The 22,605-nt window shown below is 46.1% G+C and overlaps 3 protein-coding genes and 1 long non-coding RNA gene across 5 annotated transcripts; 3 read left to right on the plus strand and 1 right to left on the minus strand.

Moving 5' to 3' along the window:
* The first annotated feature begins 203 nt into the window (after positions 1 to 203).
* Positions 204 to 5,572, plus strand: zgc:113307 (uncharacterized protein LOC553753 homolog). 2 transcript variants are annotated; one of them, XM_060069978.1, is made up of 5 exons: positions 204 to 585; positions 1,565 to 1,919; positions 2,336 to 2,660; positions 2,795 to 3,112; positions 4,622 to 5,572. In XM_060069978.1, the coding sequence occupies exons 2-5, from the start codon at positions 1,611 to 1,613 to the stop codon at positions 4,771 to 4,773; spliced, it is 1,104 nt and encodes a 367-aa protein (XP_059925961.1). In that variant the 5' UTR covers positions 204 to 585; positions 1,565 to 1,610; the 3' UTR covers positions 4,774 to 5,572. The 2 variants fall into 2 exon arrangements, with proteins under 2 accessions (XP_059925961.1, XP_059925960.1); XM_060069977.1 differs by having other exon boundaries at positions 1,603 to 1,919.
* A 4,492-nt stretch (positions 5,573 to 10,064) lies between these two features.
* prelp (proline/arginine-rich end leucine-rich repeat protein) lies at positions 10,065 to 17,348 on the plus strand. The gene is made up of 7 exons (XM_060069587.1): positions 10,065 to 10,201; positions 12,947 to 13,382; positions 13,847 to 14,032; positions 14,237 to 14,394; positions 14,943 to 15,139; positions 16,003 to 16,078; positions 16,239 to 17,348. Exons 2-7 carry the CDS (start codon positions 12,954 to 12,956, stop codon positions 16,327 to 16,329), a joined length of 1,137 nt encoding a protein of 378 aa, XP_059925570.1. The 5' UTR covers positions 10,065 to 10,201; positions 12,947 to 12,953; the 3' UTR covers positions 16,330 to 17,348.
* LOC132470749 (uncharacterized) lies at positions 17,314 to 17,638 on the minus strand. Its single transcript, XR_009528705.1, has 2 exons — positions 17,581 to 17,638; positions 17,314 to 17,533 (listed from the first exon to the last, which is right to left on the minus strand). It is a non-coding gene; the product is annotated as an uncharacterized LOC132470749 (long non-coding RNA).
* Positions 17,639 to 19,254: 1,616 nt separating this feature from the next.
* il19l (interleukin 19 like) lies at positions 19,255 to 21,975 on the plus strand. The gene is made up of 6 exons (XM_060070297.1): positions 19,255 to 19,399; positions 20,143 to 20,318; positions 20,597 to 20,659; positions 20,791 to 20,943; positions 21,166 to 21,228; positions 21,517 to 21,975. Exons 2-6 carry the CDS (start codon positions 20,172 to 20,174, stop codon positions 21,622 to 21,624), a joined length of 534 nt encoding a protein of 177 aa, XP_059926280.1. The 5' UTR covers positions 19,255 to 19,399; positions 20,143 to 20,171; the 3' UTR covers positions 21,625 to 21,975.
* The last annotated feature ends 630 nt before the right edge of the window (positions 21,976 to 22,605 follow it).

Here is a 22,605-nt window from a genome sequence, read left to right on the forward strand (position 1 = left end):
AAGTGTGTGACACATAAAAAACATGAACTTCACTCACTCACATTTACCTCTCTCTCTCTCTCTCTCTCTCTCTCTCTCTCTCTCTCTCTCTCTCTCTCTCTCTCTCTCTCTCTCTCTCTCTCTCTCGCTCTCTCTCTCTCTCTCTCTCGCTCTCTCTCTATGGTTCTGTTATTTTTCCACTGTGAAAGCAAACATGTTTCCACCAAATGTTAGAGAGAACCCAGGCAGTTGACTGGTGAATATGCAGTAGGTCTTGGTTTTTGCATGTGGGCAGCATATAAAGTTGCATCAGAAAGTGGGAAATACGGTATTGCAGCTTCATAACTCACACGCACACACTAACAGATAGACAAACATCCACAGATGCACACACACACACACACACACACACACACACACACACACACACACACACACACACACACACACACACACACACACACACACACACACACACACACACACACACACACACACACACACACACATAGGCCATAGCATGCAGCCCCACTGCTGAGGCGCACACAGTATTTCATTGGGAAGCAGGACGACCTCTGTCTCTATTCTCTACCAGCAGCTCAACAGGTATGGCTTTAATCTTCTCATCTCCCTACAGAGTGCACCGTTAGAAAGTTGCATTTTCTTGGATAGACAGAGAGACAGACATAGAGACATTTATGTCAAGAGTCATCTGAGCTTATTTCGAAAATCTATCTTAGCATTGTGTGAACCGTAACGAGGAGCACAGGTTCAACTGTGTGGCCTCTGACGTCATGAGCCGTTTTCAGCCATGTCCTCCGCATGGTAAACAAAGTGCTGACTGGGGAAACATTGTGCAAATGAAGTCATCTCGTTTATCCCCATCTCTCTCTCTCTCTCTCTCTCTCTCTCTCTCTCTCTCTAAAACAGATGTTGAGGCTTCTTTAGTTATAACAGTAGCAACTAGTCATTTGAATTAGTTATTTAAAGTATTTGCTTATGCCTCACTCCTATAGGTGCATCTCAGAAGGTTTTTTATGCTTGTTGTCTAACTATCACCCCCTTTTTTTGAGAACTTCCGCCTACATTACATTTCTATCAGCTAATGACTCAGTACCTGTGATGACTAGCCTGGCTATTGCCAGACCAAGCTCAATCGTAGATTGCACGTTGGTCTGGGTAGGCTGCTGTAATTATCTTCAGTGCGAGATGCGTGATCAGCAGGCGTAGTTCAAACGACTCGGACCGCAATTGGCTGCTTGCCGTCGCTTCCCATGTCATCAGTGTGTTAAACCAGCCAATAGCGCGCTTGGGGATTGGCCGCCACAAATGCATATCGGAAGCGGAAAGAAATGTGTTGCTCCCCTCCAGACCCTACTGCATGGCGAATTCAAATCGCAGACCGAACGGACTGGGGGTGCCCAGTCTGTGTGATCACCGCATTCGTGACGTTTGCATCATGTGGAAATATTACACCTTGTTATTTATGTGGATATTCTAAGTTACCATATGCATGCCACCTTTCAATCATAAATTGATATATAAAACACCCCAAAGTACCCAAACATCCTCTCTGCATTATCAGGGTTTTGTGAACCCCTATTGCCCCCCCCCCCCCCCCAGCACCCCCCATGGCTCCACTCTGCGCTGGGGTGTTGCTCTGCGTCCTCTGTGTGTGGGAGTGCGTCGGCGCGTCCAACCCCTCCCACGTGGACCACGGAGGTGTTTCGCTGTGGAGCGACCGCCTGCTGGGGGAGCCCAGCGTCATGAGCCTGAACGACCGGCTGGATCCACAGTGGTACCAGGCGAACAACCCTGAGTCCTGCCCCAAGGGCTGCTTCTGCCCCATCCAGTGGCCCACCGCGCTGTACTGCGACCAGAGAGCCCTGACCAGCGTCCCGGCGGATCTGCCTGGGGACACCCAGTATCTCTTCCTACAGGTGGGGGGCTCGGACTTTCGCGGCGTCATACGATCGAGGACCTGCATACCAGCCTGTAGTCCCTACCTCATGGGCTTCCTTTTCTGATTGCATTTCTTACAGCACACGCTTTTCTCTGTGCCCAGCAGGCTGATTTAGTAATGAGTATAAGCACACAAATATGTATTGACCAAGATGCGCCACATATTTGTTTCGTTAACATGGGCGGCTAACCCTTACACAGCTACTCTTTAACCAAATCCCATCGCACACTCGATTTTTTCAACTAATTACTTGAATTTGCACTGTATGTCGTTGCCTTGTTCATTGCGCAGATTGTCGACCCAAATGGGGGTCCTAACCGAAGCTCCGAATGTTGACCTCAATCCTCTTGCACCACGTCCACGTCACGCCCTTCCCCTCTTCAAACCCCCCAGAGGAACAACATCAGCAGCCTGCCCCCCTCGGTCCTGGCCGAGGCCCCGGCCCTCCGCTGGCTCATCGTGGACCAGAACCAGCTGGAGGGGGAGCTGCTTGAGGGCCCGGCGCTGCAGAACCACACGGAGCTGCGCTACCTCTTCGCAAACCACAACCGTCTGACGGCCGCGCCGCAGGGCCTGCCGGAGGGGCTCCGGCAGCTCAGGCTGGCCTACAACCGGATCTCCAGCCTCGGCGCCGACGCGTTCCGGCATCTGCAGAATCTGACCGTTCTGCTGCTGCAGGGGAACCGTCTGCAGACCGTCCCGTCCGACAGCTTCACCGGTACGCTGCTTGTTTAGCTCCGTTTCGTTTGTTTGCGTGTTTGTTCGGGTTTCCTTGCTTTCTCTCCGTCTAATGTGACTCAAACTAGACTTACTGCTCGCTTCACTCCGACGGTTCTCTTTCTCCTCCTCCAGGTCTTCTCGCCCTGGACCTGTTGGACCTGGGGGAGAACCGCCTCGAGGCGGTGCCCGCGCACCTGCCCCCGTCCGTCCAGCAGCTCTACCTCTCGGGGAACAACTTCTCGGCGCTGGGCGAGGGCAGCTTCGCGGGGCTGGACAGGCTCAAGTACCTGCGCCTGCGCCGCTGCGGCCTGCGGAGCCCCGGCGTCCCCCAGGCGGCCTTCAACGTGTCCACGCTGGTGGAGCTGGACCTGTCGTACAACCGGCTGGCCGTCACGCCCACGGTGCCCAACAGCCTGCAGTACCTCTATCTGGAGGCCAACGAGATACAAGGTGAGGCAATGGGGGATACTTTAATAAATACACATACAGTATATGCACACACACACACACACACACACACACACACACAAACACACCGAACACGCACGCACAAAAAGATTCAACTACGTGCATTCACACACACACACACACACCCACACCCACACCCACACACACACACACACACACACACACACACACACACACACACACACACACACACACACACACACACACAAACAAACACTCACTTTCCTAAGTGCCACTTCAATCAGTCACATTCACACCCACAAACACGTGTGTGAGTGCACACACACTTCTGCACTACGCATTAATCAGACAATTTCCATGGCATCAATACAGTGTGATGATGAAATGTTATGTAGGAGAGCAACAGGGCTGTTCTGACAAATCCCACCCTGCCTGGCCCGGCCAAGAAGAAGTTTGGAATAAGTGACAGGAAAGTAAAGGCCCGCCCTGTAACACAAATAAAGGCTGCCTCCGGTCTCTCCCTACACACAGGGTCTCTAGAGTACCTCTTATATGGCCTGTCCAGGGATGAGAAGAGAGAGAGCTAAAGTTTGAGAGAGACAGAGAGACAAAGGAGAGAGAGAAGTTGAAGCTCAAAGGACAGAGAACAATAAAGACATAGAAGAAGAGACAAGGAATAATAAAAAAAAATATGAAAAGCATGGTGTACTGGTTAGATGTGCAGATTAACAGTAGATTCACCATGGAGAAAGAAAAAGAGAGCAAGAGAGAGAGAGAGAGAGAGAGAGAGAGAGAGAGAGAGAGAGAGAGAGTGAGGCCAAGATAACATCTGTGATGGATTCAGAAGGCGAGTGTGGCAGATGAGCCAAGAGCACACTCTGTTCCTCTCTTCACTTCCCCTTCTCCTCATCTCAGCCTTCCCCTTTATTATCCTCTTTCATGGCCTAGATATATACAATCCAACTGCTCGGTAGCCAGGACCAACTAAACAGCACCAGACCAACAAAAAACAACTTCCCAACCCCGTCCAAGCACAGGCCCCCATGCCATCTCGGTGTACACTTCTGTCCCGATGAGGGAATGTCTTGGCAGGAAAGAGGAGCGAGTGTGTTCTTCGGAAGTCTGCGACAGGGTCGCAGACTTCCGGAGCCAACCAGACAGACTAAGAAAAACACCAACCTGAGTAGCGTGGCTGCAGTGAGCAGGCTAAGCAGCTACTGCGGTCTAGTCGGGGAACCTGCCAAACTCAACCAATGAGGTTCAGTCAGAACGGTGCTCCACATCAGGAGAAGCTGTTGTGGTATTATTGATTTTTTTAGATCCTACCCATGGCAAGTGCAGCCCAGTTTAGCAGAAAATACAAGGGCCTTCTGTTCCATGCCTGCCAGGGTACAAACGATAATATAATTCTCTGAAATATTGACCGCATTGAAAACACATGTTAGTAAGTGGTAGGAGGGGCGGAGGGGACTTTGTAAGCCCCTGTATGATTGTCGTTTTCTCATTAATTCTTGCTGTGTTTTTTGACAGAGTTCAAAGTGAGTAGTTTCTGTCAAGATAAGGGGCCTCTGTCCTACTCCAGAATGAGGATTCTGCGGCTGGACGGAAACAAGATGTCTTACAGTCAGCTGCCAGTCGACTGGGTGTACTGTCTCAGAGTGCTGCACAATATCTTCATCTGACCACACTCGTTATATGGATTTATTTTCATGAATCAAAAACTGTAATATGCGAAAAAAAAAAGACCTTTTTTCAGGATCCCCAATACATCCATGAATAGCCCCATGGAAATGTTTGTGTATTTTTCATTATAGCTTGAGATCTTTATCTTCAGTTCAATCATCCAAAATGTTGTTTGATCTCGTACTAAATATAACCGATGGTATGCTGTGCAAAAGATTTAGAATGCCTCATCAAAATAACCGATTTAGGATAAGGATTATTACTATTTTAATGACGATAAACCTAGCTATTGCTACATATTATAGTCAGTATATGTTGTTTTTTGTTTTTTATCTCTAGGCTCTTAAGGCTCACTTAATGCAACCAATTTTCATATGCGTCACATGTATTTACTCCTGCTTACTTAGAATCTTATCATTACTTACTGTGAAATATAACACTATATATAGGTTTGTGTATGTTTATGTGTTTATTTTGCTTAAAATAGTATAATAAAACATGCTTGGAAATAAGGATCTAACCATCAAAATACCCACAATCCTTTGCGTTCACACGCTGGGCAGGATATTTAAAAATGGTGTAATACAATACGCAATACGCATTGCCTTACACAGGTGAAGTTATTTGAACGTTTTCAGAAATATTTTGTGCCGTATTGCTTTTTATAGATTAATCATGTAAATGCAAAAGATTTACCTGTGCGAGGATTGATTTGTTTTTATATGTAAGTAGGTGGTGTTTAAAAAAAACTACTGTCGCCAATAACAATTTCAACAATTAAAATATTTAAATATTTAACACTGGAGCAATATTAAAAAGCGGAGGTGGAAGCGCTTCCACACTAGCAAGTTGTTCCATACTCTGAACGCTACAAACAATAGGCAGCACTCTAGCCTCACCTCAATAGGACGCGTCTAGCAAGGAAGTGTTTTTGGGAAACAGCCAGGGGATAGGGAGAGGGAGATGGAAAGAGCAAGAATGTGAGCGAGCGAGCGAGCGAGAGAGAGAGAGAGAGAGAGAGAGAGAAAGAGAGAGAGAGAGAGACAAATAAGGCCTCTGTAACTGTTTTTGCAGCATTGAAGAGCAGGACCAGCCACCTGAGATGAGCTCATGGTGGAGAGAGTGAAGTACCGTCTGGAGGAGAGAGGGATCACTAGTTCCCTGGAGGGGGTGGGGGGTGGGGGGTGGGGGTGGGGGGGGGACGACAACATTAGGAAAATGACAACATTACAAACTGAAAGTATAAGACTTAAAACACTAAGTGAACATTACAGTAAGTCAGTTATGACAATTACCTGACCATCTACTATCACTCCTTGCTGCCAATGCCCTCACCGCTTCTACATATAGTGTCTTGTTAGACATAAGGATGAAACGGACACCACGGAGGCCAGGTCAGCACCCTTTGAAGCTATAAAAGAGCACTCTCATTCTTCAAATCTGAAGGAAATCGCTTTCCTTCAGATTCCAAACAGTCTGCTACGATGCTACCTACGGTATCAGCAACTATACAAGGCTGTTCTCTGCAGCCCCGGCCCTCACAGACAGTCTTCTGCTTTATGACTTCACACACCAGATTCACGGTGAAGAGCGCCTCCATTAATTTCCTCTCCCGACAGCTTGCCTCATGCAGCCCATAGCCTTGAATGACGACATCCTGTCTAAATCATTTGAACAACAGTCCGCGATTAATTCTAGTGGGTTTCTGCACTGAGACGTTAGCACAGAAACACGTCCAGATGTTAAAAGCATGTGGCAGGTTGGCAGGTTGATTGTTAGATATTTGACGTGGTGTGTTATTTATTTGCTGTTTATGGGCTCCCCGAGACTTTCATTCAAAATACATTAGGGTTTTACAGTTCATTGTCCGAGGTTTAATTGCCCCAGGATTAGCAGGCAGTGAGTCACGCTGCCGGGCTTGGTGGGGATCCAAAATGCCTGATGAGTCTGTAGTTTTCTCCAAGGGGTGGGGACTGTCGGGATTAGACTACACTCACGGACCTCCATGGTGCGGTGGTTTGGGCCAGATGTTGAGCACGAGAAGAGAGGCCTTTAAAGCCTGTTGACAAGCAAGACCTCAACCTCTGAAGTATAATTATTCTACCACACACAAGGGCCCCCCGCATCCATCAACGCACACACACACACACACACACACACACACACACACACACACACAAAGAAAACTCATGTGGAAGGAAATTAAAGGCTAGAAAATGTAACTATTAAGTGCATTTGATGAAAATAGGTTTGTTGGTATTGAATCATGATTGCTTGCAAAAAGCATTGAATGATATCCAGGAAGTCTGTTTACTTTATCATTTCTTGAGATAACCTTCTAAGTTTACTGATAGATCCTTAATTTGAGCAATGTTGGAGCAGCTGGTAACCTGGCAAATTGCTAAAGATAACTGCACTTTTCTTGTTACCCCCACAACTGTGTTTAGCTATTGTTGGAAAGATGGGGGGGGGGAGCTGGGTAGAGTAGAGTACTACCTTTACATTCCATATTCAACGATACCCTCATGCAGGGTGTCATATCGGAAAGATATGCAGGCAATATGGCAGAACATCTCAAAATTCACAAGCACTCTTTTGGTTCCCTTCAGTTAGGGCCTTTAATATGTTATTAGATACTGACTGCAGTTTAATTTATCTTTATGTATACCCGTCATCATGTGAGAATTTTTTTTTTCCATCGTCTATTTATTACACTGCAATTCAGACTATACTATGCTGGCAAATAGTTACCTTGGCCAGCACTGGACACATTAGTGTTCAGAACACATTGGTGTATAACCAGTGACTGCATCACCTGGTCTTTTGGCCCAGGTCTGCCTTACTCAATAACTTGAGTACAACAGCTACTTTGTGCTCATTACAGACGGGACTAGAGAGCTTAAAGCAGCTTCTGCTGTATTAGCATACCTATACAACTCAATGAAGATTAGTTAAAAAATAAGTGAGAGAAAAATAAGTGAGTGATGAGTGAATTGTCTTGTTCTCTCTGATGACTACTCGATACTCAAACTGCAAAAGAAAAGAAGCCACAGGCAGAAGGAGGGCTGAGAAATGAAAAAATATGCTAACGAGAAAGAAGCAGAGTTCTTGTTTTTAGGTTTCGCAGAGCGCTGTGAAACTAGTTTCTGAATTACAAGTGGGGGAAGTTTTTGGAATTTACACCTAATTACTTGATTTTGGTATCGAGCGTACGGATTTAATTTAGTCATTTGAGAGACTCATTTTTAACTACAGTTTGTTAAACAAATCTCCAACCCAAAATTTCCCGGCCCAAATATTTATGTTCATTTCTAATTTCCTTCATTAACCATGACCTCATTCACAGGAATCCACTCTAGCATACTGAGTAATTGATGCAAAAAATAATAATTGTATCGCTTTTTCTTTTCTTTTTTTCTTCATTGGCTAAAGTGTGGTTATGACCAGATGTGTTAACCCTATCCATGGCTCTGGGCTGAGGAGTGGATGGAGATGTGGGGGAAGGGGGAAAGAGGGGAGGGGCGTCTGGGCAAATATTCTTCTGAGGGAAAGGACTTCATGGGGAAACACGGGGAAAGTAGGAGAGCGAAGGTAGACTTCAGGAAAGGAATGGTTCTACATGTGTGAGTCCCATTATCCCTCAGAAGGAGGAACCCACGCTGCGGACACGCACAGTGCCATACACAGACACAACCACAGAAACACACACACACACACACACACACACACACACACACACACACACACACACACACACACACACACACACATACACACACTACCATATACAGACACACACAAACACACACACACACACACCGTACACACACACACTGCCATACACACACACACACACACACACACACACACACACACACACACACACACACACACACACACACACACACACACACACACACACATACACACACTACCATATACAGACACACACAAACACACACACACACACCGTACACACACACACTGCCATACACAGACACAAACACACAAACACCCACATCCCCCCCCCCCCCCCCCCCCCCCCACCCACACACACACACACACACACACACACACACACACACACACACACACACACACACACACACACACACACACACACACACACACACACACACACACACACACACACACACACACACACACATATGCAGACACATAAAAACACTCACTCACACATGCACAAAGACAGGCAATAACACAGACACACAAACACAAACACTCACTAGCACACAAACACACAAACACACACACAGACACATAGCTGTGTTCCCACACATTATTAGACATATTTCTCTGTCCCTCTGTTTCCTTCTCACACCCATGCACACACCCACTGCTGAGTCAGACTCCCAAGCTAGTACAACCCCCATAACTGAATGCTTCCTGGATGAGCCCCTGCATCACCGCACCAGCCCCATACCTCTTCTGGACCACGGTCACGGGAGAGAAGGGGAGGAGGAGGAGGAGGAGGAGGAGGAGGAGGAGGAGGAGGAGGAATAATAGCAGAAGAAGATAAAAAAAAACTATTCTGGACACAAAAACTCTGTGGCAGACTAGATGCCAGAGAGTCAGCAGAGAGATGCTTGCTAATGAAAAGCACATGACAGGCTCTGTGCATGCAGTCCTATGAACAAAAGCCAGGGTCAGGGGGCGGGGCACAGAGGAAAGGGGGAGTCGAACCTCAGCCAGCTCTGGCAGAAGTGTATCGCTCCATCCTTAGAACTGTTACACCCACCATTAGACATCAGGGCAGTTAGCCACTATACACCAACACACACTAGCTTGTGTACCTTGCAGATATGCCCCTTCTTGTGCACACTCACCCATGCACCGGGACACAGTTGGGACAGATTAAAGGATTGTTCCAGAAAGACCTCAGATTAAGTTTCTCTGGAGTAGGGGAGGGAAAGATAGAAAGAAAATAAAGAATGTCTGTGACCTGTGAGTAGACAGGACAGACCCAACAGCAACCAAGAGAGAGAGAGAGAGAGAGAGAGAGAGAGAGAGAGAGAGAGAGAGAGAGACAGACAGACAGACAGACAGACAGACAGACAGACAGACAGACATAAATAGAGAGAGAGATAGAGCGAGAGAGGGCGAGAGAGAGAGAGAGAGAGAGAGAGAGAGAGAGAGAGAGAGAGAGAGAGAGAGAGAGAGAGAGAGAGAGAGAGAGAGAGAGAGAGAGAGAGAGAGAGAGAGAGAGAGAGGGAGGGATAGAGGGGGAAATAGAGAGCAGGGTCTAACAGAATGGGAGGGGGATCGGGAATGAGAGAGAGACATGAAGGGAGAGGGAGGGAGAGATGAAGAGAGAGAGGGAGGGTTAGGGAAAAGGGTGAGGGAGGCATAGAGTAGAAAATACGCAGAACTTATTACTTGACAAAAGAGGGCAGGTACAAGAGGCAGGTAAGAGACAAATGGTTGTGTTGTTTTTATTTTGCGTGAATGTGTGTGTGTGTTTGAATATACATGCATGTGTAAGTGTTTTTGTGTTTTGTGGAATGTGCGTGTGTGTGTGTGTGTGCAGACGGGCTTTGTGCGGGGACGTTACTGATAAACAAGATATTAAATCTTAGAGGAGGTAGGAATGAGAGAGAGAGAGAGAGAGAGAGAGAGAGAGAGAGAGAGAGAGAGAGAGAGAGAGAGAGAGGGAGTAGGAAGGGGTGTGTGAGCGGTCCTCAGGACTGAAGGATAACATTGGCATTGGAAACCCCTGTGAGGCCATGCACGTGTGTTTCCATAGAAACGCAGTGCCATATGAAGTGGTCCCCTCAACCCCTGGGGTCTCTAGCTCCTTCTCCATTCTTTCTCACCTTTGTCTCTTTGTCCACCATCAGTGGTTGAAGACACGCTGAAAGGTAGTTTGACTAGGAACAGAGTTCTTCTGCTTTTCTGCACAGACTTCCTATGGGTTTGGTTTAGATGAAAACGTGAATTGTTTATGTTGGCGAAGAGCTCATATTGACATATACACCATACTCGTGGTATTTGAGGGCTTACCTGCCATTTCTACATATTTCTCTTCCAATGCTTTCTTTGATCAATGCTAATCAAGGCTCTGAAGTATTAGAAAACGAACACTTCTGTTGAAACAAAAACAGCGACCGAATTAAGGCAGAAGATCAATGAGTGGAAAACAAATCAGGCACAGAGTGCTGCTCTGCGGTGAGCTGTGGGTTAAAGCTAAAAGGATAGTTAAAAGCTTTGTCGGGCTGCCAACGTGACAGAAAGGGCGAGAAGTACTAATAAAGTTGTGGGTCCGGCAGGAGTCAGACGGTGCTGCAGTCCTCGGGAAGACAGCCCCTCCCTGGGAAGGAAATGTTTTCTAATCCCACGTCACAGCAGGGAAAATCAGTGTTTGTGGGCCGGGGTCCAACATGTACCATGTGTCCTCCTTCCACAACTACATTCATAGAACACACAAAGCAGGCGGCAACCATCCACACCGATTTCAACGCTAAATTGACAGCTTAAAAGCACGTTTTTAAATGGGGGTGGAGGGGGGGGGGAGGGGCAGGCTTCCTGAATTTTTGCGAGGCTCCCAGTCCCAGAGGCCCTGAATGACGGAGGGAAAAGTGGAATCACATGCGGCGGGGGGGGGGGGGCAGTGCTAGAGAACGTCAGGGACTCGGAGAGAAAAAGTTTGGTGTTGTTTATCCTGGCTGGACAGACCTCCGGCTGCTGGCTTCATTCTTCCGTTATTATTCATGATCATACAGTGTTTATTAAAGCGTTCTCCCAAAGTGCCATTGGAAAGTGTCGATGATGGGTTGGACGCAAACATGGGTCCTTTGTGGACGTTTACATTATTAATCAAAGGACTAATCTTGTAGAATTATTTACAGTAGGCTCACTCAGCTGGAGGCATTCTGACACACACCGATGACGACACTCACACACACACACATACTGATGCAGAGAAACACACACACACTGACACACAAACACACACATCTCTCAGCCACTCGCTCTGCCTGGTCCTTCGCAAACAAAAGAAAATCTTGCCTCAGAAAGCATTTCTGGGTGAAGAAAAAAATAACTCTCCCACGTTTATCAACATGGCGATGCTAATTCCCACTTTCCACCCAACATCAATATCGTGCGGTTCCCTGTGGTCTGATTGACGGATTGTGTCTCTTAGAGTCCCTTCTCTCCGTGCATCTCCCAAACAGGACGCCCATCGTATACACTTGGCGTCCGCAGTGCCCTCCCACCCTGTTGGCTCCGGGGCCGACCCACTTGGTGTGCAGCTGGGGGGGCAGACTCACACATTCACACTACCCAGTGTGTCACAACGAGAGAACAACCGACACAAAACAAACACCCATAAAAGAACACGTCTTGCATACACATGTACACCAAATGTGTAGACAACAAGAAATCCACCCACCCACGTCTGCCAGAGAACAGAGGAGGACGGAACCGCAGTGAAAACAAAGAGTTGTTCACTCGACAAAAGAAGTTTGAGCGTGCGTCGGCCTCACTGTGATCACAATCCTCAGCGTCTTGAAGAGAGTCCTGTTGGTTTCCTGCAGGCCTCTCCAGGGTCAATAATCCTGCACCCTGCCAGAGTAACCCCCGCCCGCTCCCCCCGCCGCCCCAACACCACCACAGCCCCCCCGGCGCCCAGCTCCTACAATAGAGCCTCTATCGTCCCGTCTTCACTCTCATTTCCTCTGTGTCAGCATCTGCTCCGCCACATCAGGAATAAAACAACAAAAAAGGCCCCAGCTCTTGTTTGCTTGCTTAACTCATGCCCATTTGGTAAAAAGCATCATTCATCGCGCGCTCTCTCTCTCTCCCTCTCTCTCTCTCTCTCTCTCTCTCTCTCTCTCTCTCTCTCTCTCTCTCTCGGGAAGTGGTGCATTGGCATGTAGGATAACTAATTTTTTACAAAGTTCTCAATTGTCTTGTCAATTGTGCGGGATTCTAGGATTTTATTTAAAATAAGTATATTGTATACTGTATATTGATGAGTTGGATGAGTGTGTGTGTGTGTGTGTGTGTGTGTGTGTGTGTGTGTGTGTGTGTGTGTGTGTGTGTGTGTGTGTGTGTGTGTGTGTATGCGTGAGTCTTTCCTTATCACAAGTGTACGGCCTCTCTCTGTGTCCCAGTGTCCCCCAGTAACCCCTCTGTCTCTGTGTGGGCCAGGAGCAACATGAGGGCTGTTGTGGGACTCTGGTCCGCTTTGACCCTCTTCCTCTTGATGGAGGCCGTGATCGCCCAGAGGATCCCGGGCAAGAAGCCCACCAAGAAACCCCAAAGGAAACCGCTGGATAGGAAAGCCACCCCCAGACCGGGCATCCCTGAACCCCAGGAGCCCACAGACTTCCCGCCGCCCATCTTTGGCCCCCCCTCCATCTTCCCCGACTGCCCCCGCGAGTGCTCCTGCGACCCGTCCCACCCCAGCGCCCTCAACTGCGAGAACCGCAACCTCCGCAAGGTCCCGGTCATCCCGGCCCGCACCCACTACTTATACCTGCAGAACAACTACATCTCAGAGGTGACGGCCGAGGCCTTCGCCAACGCCACCGAGCTGCGCTGGGTCAACCTGGCCAACAACCGCATCCAGCGGGTGGACAAAGAGGTCAGAGCCTGACGTCGCCTCGCCCACCGGGCGTTCTCCTCTCGTAATGGGTGTCGCTGGCAAGGGAGAGAGGGCGGGACTTCCGAGCATGCTTCGTAGGGAAACACATCCCTTTTAGTGACACGGGTGACACAGGGGGACCTTTTAGTGAAATCCATTACATATTTTGGACATTGCTCGGTCAAATGATTTGGTCAAAAACCTCCCGTGTTTATTCCTATCGTCTTTGTTGTAGTTCATGTTGTTCATGTTCTAATTCTTCTCGCTCCGGGGATGTTTCACTGGCGAATAAGACTAACAGGAAGTAAAGAAAGCAGAATTTTCGTTTGTGGTAGGCTGGGGTAACGCTTCAATGAATGAGCCTCTCTCTCAGCCCTCATGTCTTATCTTTTGAAAGCACAATGGGGGAATCCTGAGCGGTCAGGAACTGAGCGCCATGGGGTTCGCTGTGTCTCTCCCTGCAGGTGTTTGCGAAGATCCCGTCCCTGATATACCTGTACCTGCAGAAGAACCAGCTGAAGCAGGTCCCGTCCGCACTGCCGGTCGGCCTGGAGCAGCTAAGGTTGGGCAGGAACCGCATCACCAGGATCCCGCCCGGGACCTTCCAGAAGATGGAGCGCCTGGTGTTGCTGGACCTGTATAGCAACCAGGTCAGAGGTCACCAAGTCTCTTTAAGTGCTAAACGCATTGCATCAACACTGACTCAACACGTTTTCTACAAACATTCTAAACATAGGAGAAAGAAAAACTAAAGACAAGCACATAGCAGGAAAGAGCTAGTTCATGTATGAACGATCAGGACAAACGGCAGCCTCAACCAATCGTGGGTGCTGGATGTGTCTTCTCCTCTGTAGCTGAGTGACAGCGGCTTGGGGAAAAACACTTTCAAGGGCCTGAGCCACCTGATCCAACTGAACCTGGCGCGGAATGTCCTCAAGAAGATGCCCGCCGGTGTCCCGGCCAGCGTCATTCAGCTGTTCCTCGACAGGAACAGCATCGAAGACATCCCGAAGCAAGTAGACACAATGCGCACACACACAAACAGGCAGGCCAACTACCAGGGACAGAAGATGCACAAACACACAGACGCACAGGGTGAAGTGGTTAAGGTGTTCCACCACCAGTTGAAAGGTATTGCCGGGTTTGATCCCCAGTGACCACAGCCTGCCCGTGAGCAAGATGCCTTACTTGGTCCGTAATGTCTATGTATCTGAATTCACTGTGAATGCATTTCCATTTCGGCTCCTCTTCATATACAGATACATTTTGGTATATTTGTGTACATATCATCATCATCATTATATAAATACAAATACATAAGTATAAATATACCCAACAGGCAAAATATAAACAAACCAAAAATACCGGTATAAGAAATAGAAGAAAATACAAATATAGTTTTGGTTGTTTTAAAGAAATCCCCATGCCCATTATTTATTTGTAATGCTGCAGCAGTAGAAGTATTCTTTCCACACCCTCGCGTTCCCATCTGGGATGAATAAAGTGCATCTTTAACACTTTAACACTGTTGCCATGGTTCCCCTCTCTCGCCTACATCAGAGACTACTTTGAGAGCCTGGTTCATCTGGCGTTTGTGCGGCTCAACTACAACCAGCTGAGCGACAGGGGCGTTCCCAAGGCCGTGTTCAACGTGTCCACTCTGGTAGACCTGCAGCTGTCCCACAACCAGCTCGCCTCCATCCCGCTGTTCAACGCCCACCTGGAGCACCTGCACCTCGACCACAACAGCATCGAGAGTACGTGGCTCCTCCTCCTCCTCCTCCTCCTCCTCCGACCAGTCACCGCCATCACCGCCATCACCGCCATCACCGCCATCACCGCCATCACCGCCATCACCGCCATCACCGCCATCACCGCCATCACCGCCATCACCGCCATCACCGCCATCAGCATCACCATGATCATTACCATCATTACCATCACCACCCTCAACATCACCCTCCCCATCACCACTGTCACCTCGACCGTCATAATCGTCCGTCACACACGCACACACACAAGCACACAAACGCACATGCACACACACTCTTGCTCACACACACACATGCACACGCACACTCATACACGCACACACACACACACACACACACACACACAGGGCCGACGGACTGCGGGGACAAAGGGGACAGTTGTGGGGGGGCCCAAGGCAGAGGGGGGGCCCATGAAAAAAAAAATAATAAAACTTATTGGCCACGTCTTCCCCCCCCTCCCCCCCCCCCTGTCAACAATCGCTCCATACCCCCCAGCCCCCCCGTCAACAATCGCTCCATACCCCCCCCCCGTCAACAGGATTTGGTGCAACGGCCCTGCACACACACACCCACCCACACGCACACACACACAGACCATGCTGCTTCCAACTCACAGATTGTGATCTCTCGTGCCAGTGATCACACTCAACTGACTGGTTCGCACGGATGCAGGCATTCCCGGTAGCTCCCTTGAGGTATCCAGGCGGCGGTCGGAAGAACTGTACTACGTCACTGCATCATATTAAGAACAGCTTCCTGACATTAGGTGGCATGCTGTCACCCGTCGATAATTTGCCTCCACATTTCCTTGTGATGTTGACAGTAAGTGGGCGTGTGTTTCCTCGCAGGTATCAACGGCACCCGGATCTGCCCCCAAAGCCCAACGTCCGACTACGGTGACATCACCCTCGTGCCCAAACTGAGGTAGGTGACTCGTCCAATGACGTCCGTTCATCACTTGAAAAAAAAAAGGTGTCATCATCACCCGTGTGACAAGGAGCGTGATGCATTGATGCGTAACAGCCTGTTGGAAAGCCCACTGGGGAGTTCAGACTCACTGACAGGACGTGCTATTCCTCCACAGGTACCTGCGTCTGGACGGGAACCATCTCAGCCCGCCGCTGCCCATGGACGTAGCCATGTGTTTCAGACACCTTCACTCCATCGTCATCTAACATCTGGCGAGGGGGGAGGGACGCACACACACACTCACACTCACACACGTGCACGTAAAAAGAAAAAAAGGAAACACACACACACACATGTATGCACATGGACACATGGAGAAAACATACACACACCCACACACCGATGTGATCCCATACAGACACACACACAGACACACACAGACACGCACACACACGCACACACAGACACACACAAACACACACACAGACACACACACACACACACACACACACACACACACACACACACACACATACACACACACACACACACACAAACACACACACACACACACACACACACACACACACACACACACACATGTGCACAAGTACACACACTGGCATACATGCGTACACATCGACACACAGAACAGAATGAAATGGTGCAAATGGTGCTCTCAGAAACAAACCAGTAAGATACACTCCTATATATATACATATATATATATATATATATAGTGGAGCTATTGTCCAGTCTGAGGGACCCTTCAAAATGAATGAATGTATTAATCTTTACCTGGCCAGGTCCTGTTTTGTGTGTAGTGTGACATATCGTAACGACAGAAAACAACCAGCCTGGTCACCTTCTGCGTCTATATCAGTGTTTAAAGTTGAAGATGTATTTGTTTGTGTTTAAAAATATACAGATACAAGAGTTATTAACGGAATCACTAAAAGACACTGACTGACAGGTAAGGGATGTGCCTTTATGAGCATGTGGCAAACACATTATGTACAATTAGGGTTTTACAATCTCTTTAATAAAGGGGAAGGGGGAGGTTACCCTACTTCAAATAAAGTAACTAACTAAATTGTTAGCAATTGTTAGAAAAGTACTGTGATATCAAATAAATCAGTTTTATATGATCACTATCAAAAAATGTGTGCTTGATGTGCCTGTGTGTTTTAATGTATTCTGTGTTATACATTAAAATAATACAACATATTATACTTTTTATGTATAAAAGCCTTGTACAGGAAATAAAAGATTTTCATTAATCATTTTCCATGGTAAGCTAATGCGTATACTTTGTTGAAAAAAACGTTTATATTGTTATTAAAATACATATATATACATATTATGCTTAAAATTACTTTTATAACATATCATAGTGTTATATTGTACGCTGTTGTGGAAGCTTTGTACCAGCACAGATCAACCATTTTAAATTGCTTTATTCTACAGTTACTCCGGAGATCTAACAGTGAATATTTTCCTTGCACTGTTTCAGGGACTTACCCATGCATGTTGCCTGAAGGCCTGCCTGAAAATATGTTGCTCAGCCAGTCTAGGATTTTGAAAGGCGTTCTCTAAAATGTTACCGGCCAGAATAAAAGGCAGGATTTTTCAACCAGCCCTTGTGCGTCATAAGACATACAGTCTTCTACCATTGTGCATTTGTTTTTCATTTTTATTTATGCAGGCTTTTGGGGAAATGTAATATGTTGCCAATTTTCTCAGTGTTAATTAAATTGAAAAGTTAAAGAAAAATGAATTTGTTGACAGACCTATTACTACACATCTATGAGACAACTGCACATCTTTTTCTAGACCACACATACTCAATATACCGTGCAATGGTGAAGCATGCACATGGAAGAGAGGAATTCAAGGTTCATGAGTTCATAAAGCTCCCTGGAGACCCCTGCTGGGCGACTGCAGAAAAGCAGCAAGTGCGCTTTCTGAAAATGAGCTTGTTCAAATCTGAGGCTTTCATAAGCTACTCGAACTTTGTTGAAATCCACAATAATGTTCCAGTAGTATCATATATATATTATTTTTTCTTTTCTATTAGGCTATTATATATTTAATATTAAACAATTATTCGCAGTAGAGGGTTAGGGTTAGGGGGGGTTAGAGCTGATGTGAATAATTGTTTGAGTACATACTACACGTAAACACTAATAAAGTAAAAAACAAGATAACACTTTTTGCCGGGATTTATTTGTTTTTATTAGAGAAAAATGCGGGACATTTTGCGATGAAAAGGGAGTTTGAGATTTAAATCATGGGATATTGCCCAATATCCCGAGATAGCGAACCAAATAAATTGTGCCATCTTAGGAGGTTCATGTGTAGCATATACTAAATATATATAGGCTATCTATGTGTCTTCCGTGAAGGAAGTAAGCAAAGTCTTGGCACCAGACTCACTGCAAACACGCACGTCCGCGCCGGCTTGAGGACACTTCCATGAACACAAGACTAGCCTGTTCTCTACAGGCTTCTCCGCTGCACGGCCAGTGCGGAGTGCGTGCCCATACACATGCACGTGTGAATTTCCCCGCTACATATTTTGGGGCTCTTCCAAGACTGCAGAGGGAAGTAAACTGGTGACGAGGGTGTGACGCAAGAGCTGCCTGGCGGGAGTGTGGGGAAACGAGCGTAGCACATGCATAGGACGGCCTCATCACTGACGGATCCATGACATCCTCCCTTCCGCTGTGGTTCTATAACATTGACTAAAGCAACTCCGATACCGTGCACGTACAACGTATATGCAACATGCATACAACGTTAATGTACCGACATAAACGCATCAAGCATGCAACATACATAGCAAACGTATACACGCAACGCTACACACAACATGACTGCAACATACATGACTAAGATGACAGGTGATAGGGTCTGGGATCGAGGTTAAGAGACAGTATAGTGATGCCGGGTCAAAGTTAGTTTAAGTAGCTAATATAATGACATGTACAGCAAACCATAGACAGACAACAAACGGTATGCTATAAATAGAACACAGATAGATGTGTTGTGACAGGTTTGGAAAAGTACATGTTGAAACTTTTTTTCTATGTGGTAAAACCTTTTTCCTTCCTTTGCAATTATTAAAATGCCTGATGAAAACATTTTGGGATATTCCTAATATTGATGGTTACTTCCTCCTATCTGTAAAATCAATTATGTCAGTGCAAGGTGTGAGTGTGTGGGTGTGTTTACCTGTACCTGAAAAAGTATAAGAGGTGACATCTGTGGAACTAGTATACACATCTTCCACTCTCCTCTTGCTTTGAGAATAACTCGGACACACACCAACTACCGGTGAGTTTGAATGGAGGTTGTGGTGTTTCATGATGAGGAAGGGCAGTGGGGAGGAGGAGGGCGATGACCTGGATTTCTTGCAAGGCATTTTGCTTGGCTTTCAGTTTGATGAACTCTATGACCTGTACTTTATTACTGTTTTATTTTATTTTATTTCATTACTTCAGGTGTTTTATTCATATCATTGAGCAGCCATTCAAATTGAACTCTGTCATGATTGTCAGATGCTGACACTTAGGAAAACCTATGTATGTACGCATATATTCTTTAAAAAATCCTGTCTGACTCATTCCTATGATAGTGACGGACTGTATCAATATCTGTGATGCACTGTATCTGTGATTCAGCTATTCACTGACTTACATAGACACTTATTTAAAAAAATAAGGTTTGTGTAGGCTTTTTCAACAAGTTGAGGTATTATTTAGTTTATTTAATGAAGGATTAGGTGAGAAAGTTAGTTAAAAAATTGTATTTGTTTCTTTTGATGATCATCCTCTTAGCCAAAACAAGAAGCGGCATTGCTATTTTGGTCAATGATTATGTTGTGAGTCTCTAAATACAAAATGTCACTGTTAATATGTTGGAACAACTGTAAAGGTGTCTCAACAGGTGAGCATAAAACAAAAAGGAAAACCTGCAGGCAGGGTTGATGGTTTGAGCAGAACAGTGGCCTGGTTTTTCATCTTCACCGCAGCCATACTGAGAGAACCGGGATCCTGATGAGATGCTATCTCTTGTAGCCCCACCCAGCTCACAGGTAACCACAGCGATGAAGGTCCTCTCTATCTGCCTGCTCGTCATCATCACTTCTCTGGCTGGACTGGCTCAGAGTCGCAGACTGCACCTGGGAGGCTGCTCTGTCGGCGCCCACACCAGCGAACTGCGCAGACATTACAACGCAATGCGCCCGGACGTGGTGAGCATTGGAGCTGACCCTACACATTAACACCAAGTATCACTTTGGTGAATCAAACAGCACCCCAACCCCTTGTTTTGATTGTGCAACGCTTATGATAACGCTTATGAGAACTAATTATTATCATCATTAATAAATGTTTAGTTAAGAAGGCACATTGAGGTTGGTTTCTCTTGTGATAACGTTTTTTGTTTCTCTGTAAATGTGTAATTAAGTAGAGACTGTGAGGTTGTGTTCTCTTGTGGTAACAGATGTTTCATTTCTCTGTAAATATATAGTTAAGAAGAGACACTGAGATAACGGTGAGGTTTCTGAGGCTGCCAACACTAAGAAATGTTGAGGTGAGTTTCTGTTTCACTGCAGTTTAAACCTTATACCTCATCAGCTCTCTTCATAATCATTACAATATTTGTTTTAGTTTCAATCCTGAATCATTGACTCATAAAATGCCATTATAATCTTACTTGGACAGGAGGGGCAGTCCTGCTGTTTTCTGCAGTTGCTGCTTCGCTTCTACATTGAGAGAGTGTTCAGCAGTTATTCTTCTTCTGGCTTGGAGGATCAGAGATCAGCCAGTGCGCTCGCCAATGCTTTCTTCAGCATCCGCAGAGAGCTTAAACCCTGTGTGAGTTGTAGCGCACACACACACACACACACACACACACACACACACACACACACACACACACACACACACACACACACACACACACACACACACACACACACACACACACACACACACACACACACACACACACACAAAGCTTGGGTATAACCAAATTTGTATAAACCAAGATGATTAATATTATTATTACTAATATTCTTATATTATTGTTTGATCCAGAACTGCCAGTGCACAGAGGAGACCCATAGGCTCATGGATTCTGTCCATTCAGAGTTTATAAAGGTATGTACATTCATGCCATCAGCCACCCGCTAGTAATTATGAACCGATAGCCTTGCGCTGTCCAATCCCCCACATGTGTGCGATTGTCACGTGAGATTTTTGACCAGCACACAGAAACAAAATGTTTCTAATATTAACCCATCTCTCTCTCTCTCTCTCTCTCTCTCTCTCTCTCTCTCTCTCTCTCTCTCTCTCTCTCTCTCTCTCTCTCTCTCTCTCTCTCTCTCTCTCTCTCTCTCTCTCTCTCTCTCTCTCTCTCTCTCTCTCTCTCTCGCTCCCACTGAGCAGCTGAACGTGACGCTGGCATCTGTAAAGGCAGTGGGGGAGCTGGACACTATGATGGACTGGATGGAGAGCTTCAGACAGCCACATCAAACTGGCCTCCTGATGCGCTGATGAAGACCGCAATAGTTGTTTTGTTCTGTGTTAGCTTGCATCTTACATTTCTCTTTAGTTGATACTATAGTCGATATTAAGTTATATGGCATATTACTTTTGTATTTATGATTTTGTTTATGAATATTTATGAACAGAAGACTTCACTTTGAACTGTAAACAGGAAGTTTAACTTATTCCATCTTTTTTAATATTTATAATAGCAAACATTTTTTTACACTAAAATGTATATTTATTTAAATGTACAATTTGACCATTATTGTTGCGCTTTTGTGCTATTGTTATGTTGTTGTTGTGTTATTTACATTGAGTTTAATAAGAAAAACAAAATAAATGCAAACGAAAGACCAATTTAGGGACTTTCTGAAATCTTTCCCATGAGCCTTCACAGAAGTTACAAAATCCGCTGAAAAAGGTTTCACCATGAGTAATACATACATTTACTCAGTGAAGGAAGTCATCCCTACAGACCTGTCACTGATTCCTACTAAGTATTATTTGTATTATTTTGTCAGTTTCACACTCTGAATCCTACCTCAGGCCTTAACGATATGTATCTTTAATTAAAATAGCGTTAGATTGTAGCATTAGCTAATTCACCGAGTAGTAATTGGAATATATCCTTCTATTATGATTATCACCTCCTCGGTGGGTCAACACAGAGTACAGAAGATAATAGGAACGAGTCAAATTCTGACAGAAATGTGCTCTTACAAGGTTTTGATCATTCAAAGAAAAAGCCTGAACAAAAACTCAAAGAATCTTCACTCTTGTTTTCGTGGAATACTGAGCAAAGAGCTTGTGGCCTTGTGATAGGATGAGTCGCTCATTACAAACTGCTTTCCACAGAAGGATTTGTGAATGAATTTGTTGTGAATGGCGTTCTCGTTAAAGCTCTGCTAGGAATCACAACATGTGTTGAATTGAGGATCTTTATAAGTTCACAAAACTCACGACTCAAAAAGTGCAATCCATGACATT

This window comes from Gadus macrocephalus, chromosome 13, assembly GCF_031168955.1.
Source record: "Gadus macrocephalus chromosome 13, ASM3116895v1".
Taxonomy (NCBI): domain Eukaryota; kingdom Metazoa; phylum Chordata; class Actinopteri; order Gadiformes; family Gadidae; genus Gadus; species Gadus macrocephalus.

Coding starts and splice junctions, on each gene's coding strand:
- zgc:113307 (XM_060069978.1), top strand. CDS start 1,611: ATGGCTCCACTCTGCGCTGGGGTGTTGCTCTGCGTCCTCTGTGTGTGG. Junction 1,920..2,335: donor CCCAGTATCTCTTCCTACAG/GTGGGGGGCTCG, acceptor CAAACCCCCCAG/AGGAACAACATCAGCAGCCT. Junction 2,661..2,794: donor CCCGTCCGACAGCTTCACCG/GTACGCTGCTTG, acceptor CTCCTCCTCCAG/GTCTTCTCGCCCTGGACCTG.
- prelp (XM_060069587.1), top strand. CDS start 12,954: ATGAGGGCTGTTGTGGGACTCTGGTCCGCTTTGACCCTCTTCCTCTTG. Junction 13,383..13,846: donor TCCAGCGGGTGGACAAAGAG/GTCAGAGCCTGA, acceptor CTCTCCCTGCAG/GTGTTTGCGAAGATCCCGTC. Junction 14,033..14,236: donor TGGACCTGTATAGCAACCAG/GTCAGAGGTCAC, acceptor TCTCCTCTGTAG/CTGAGTGACAGCGGCTTGGG.
- il19l (XM_060070297.1), top strand. CDS start 20,172: ATGAAGGTCCTCTCTATCTGCCTGCTCGTCATCATCACTTCTCTGGCT. Junction 20,660..20,790: donor CAACACTAAGAAATGTTGAG/GTGAGTTTCTGT, acceptor TTACTTGGACAG/GAGGGGCAGTCCTGCTGTTT. Junction 20,944..21,165: donor GCAGAGAGCTTAAACCCTGT/GTGAGTTGTAGC, acceptor TGTTTGATCCAG/AACTGCCAGTGCACAGAGGA.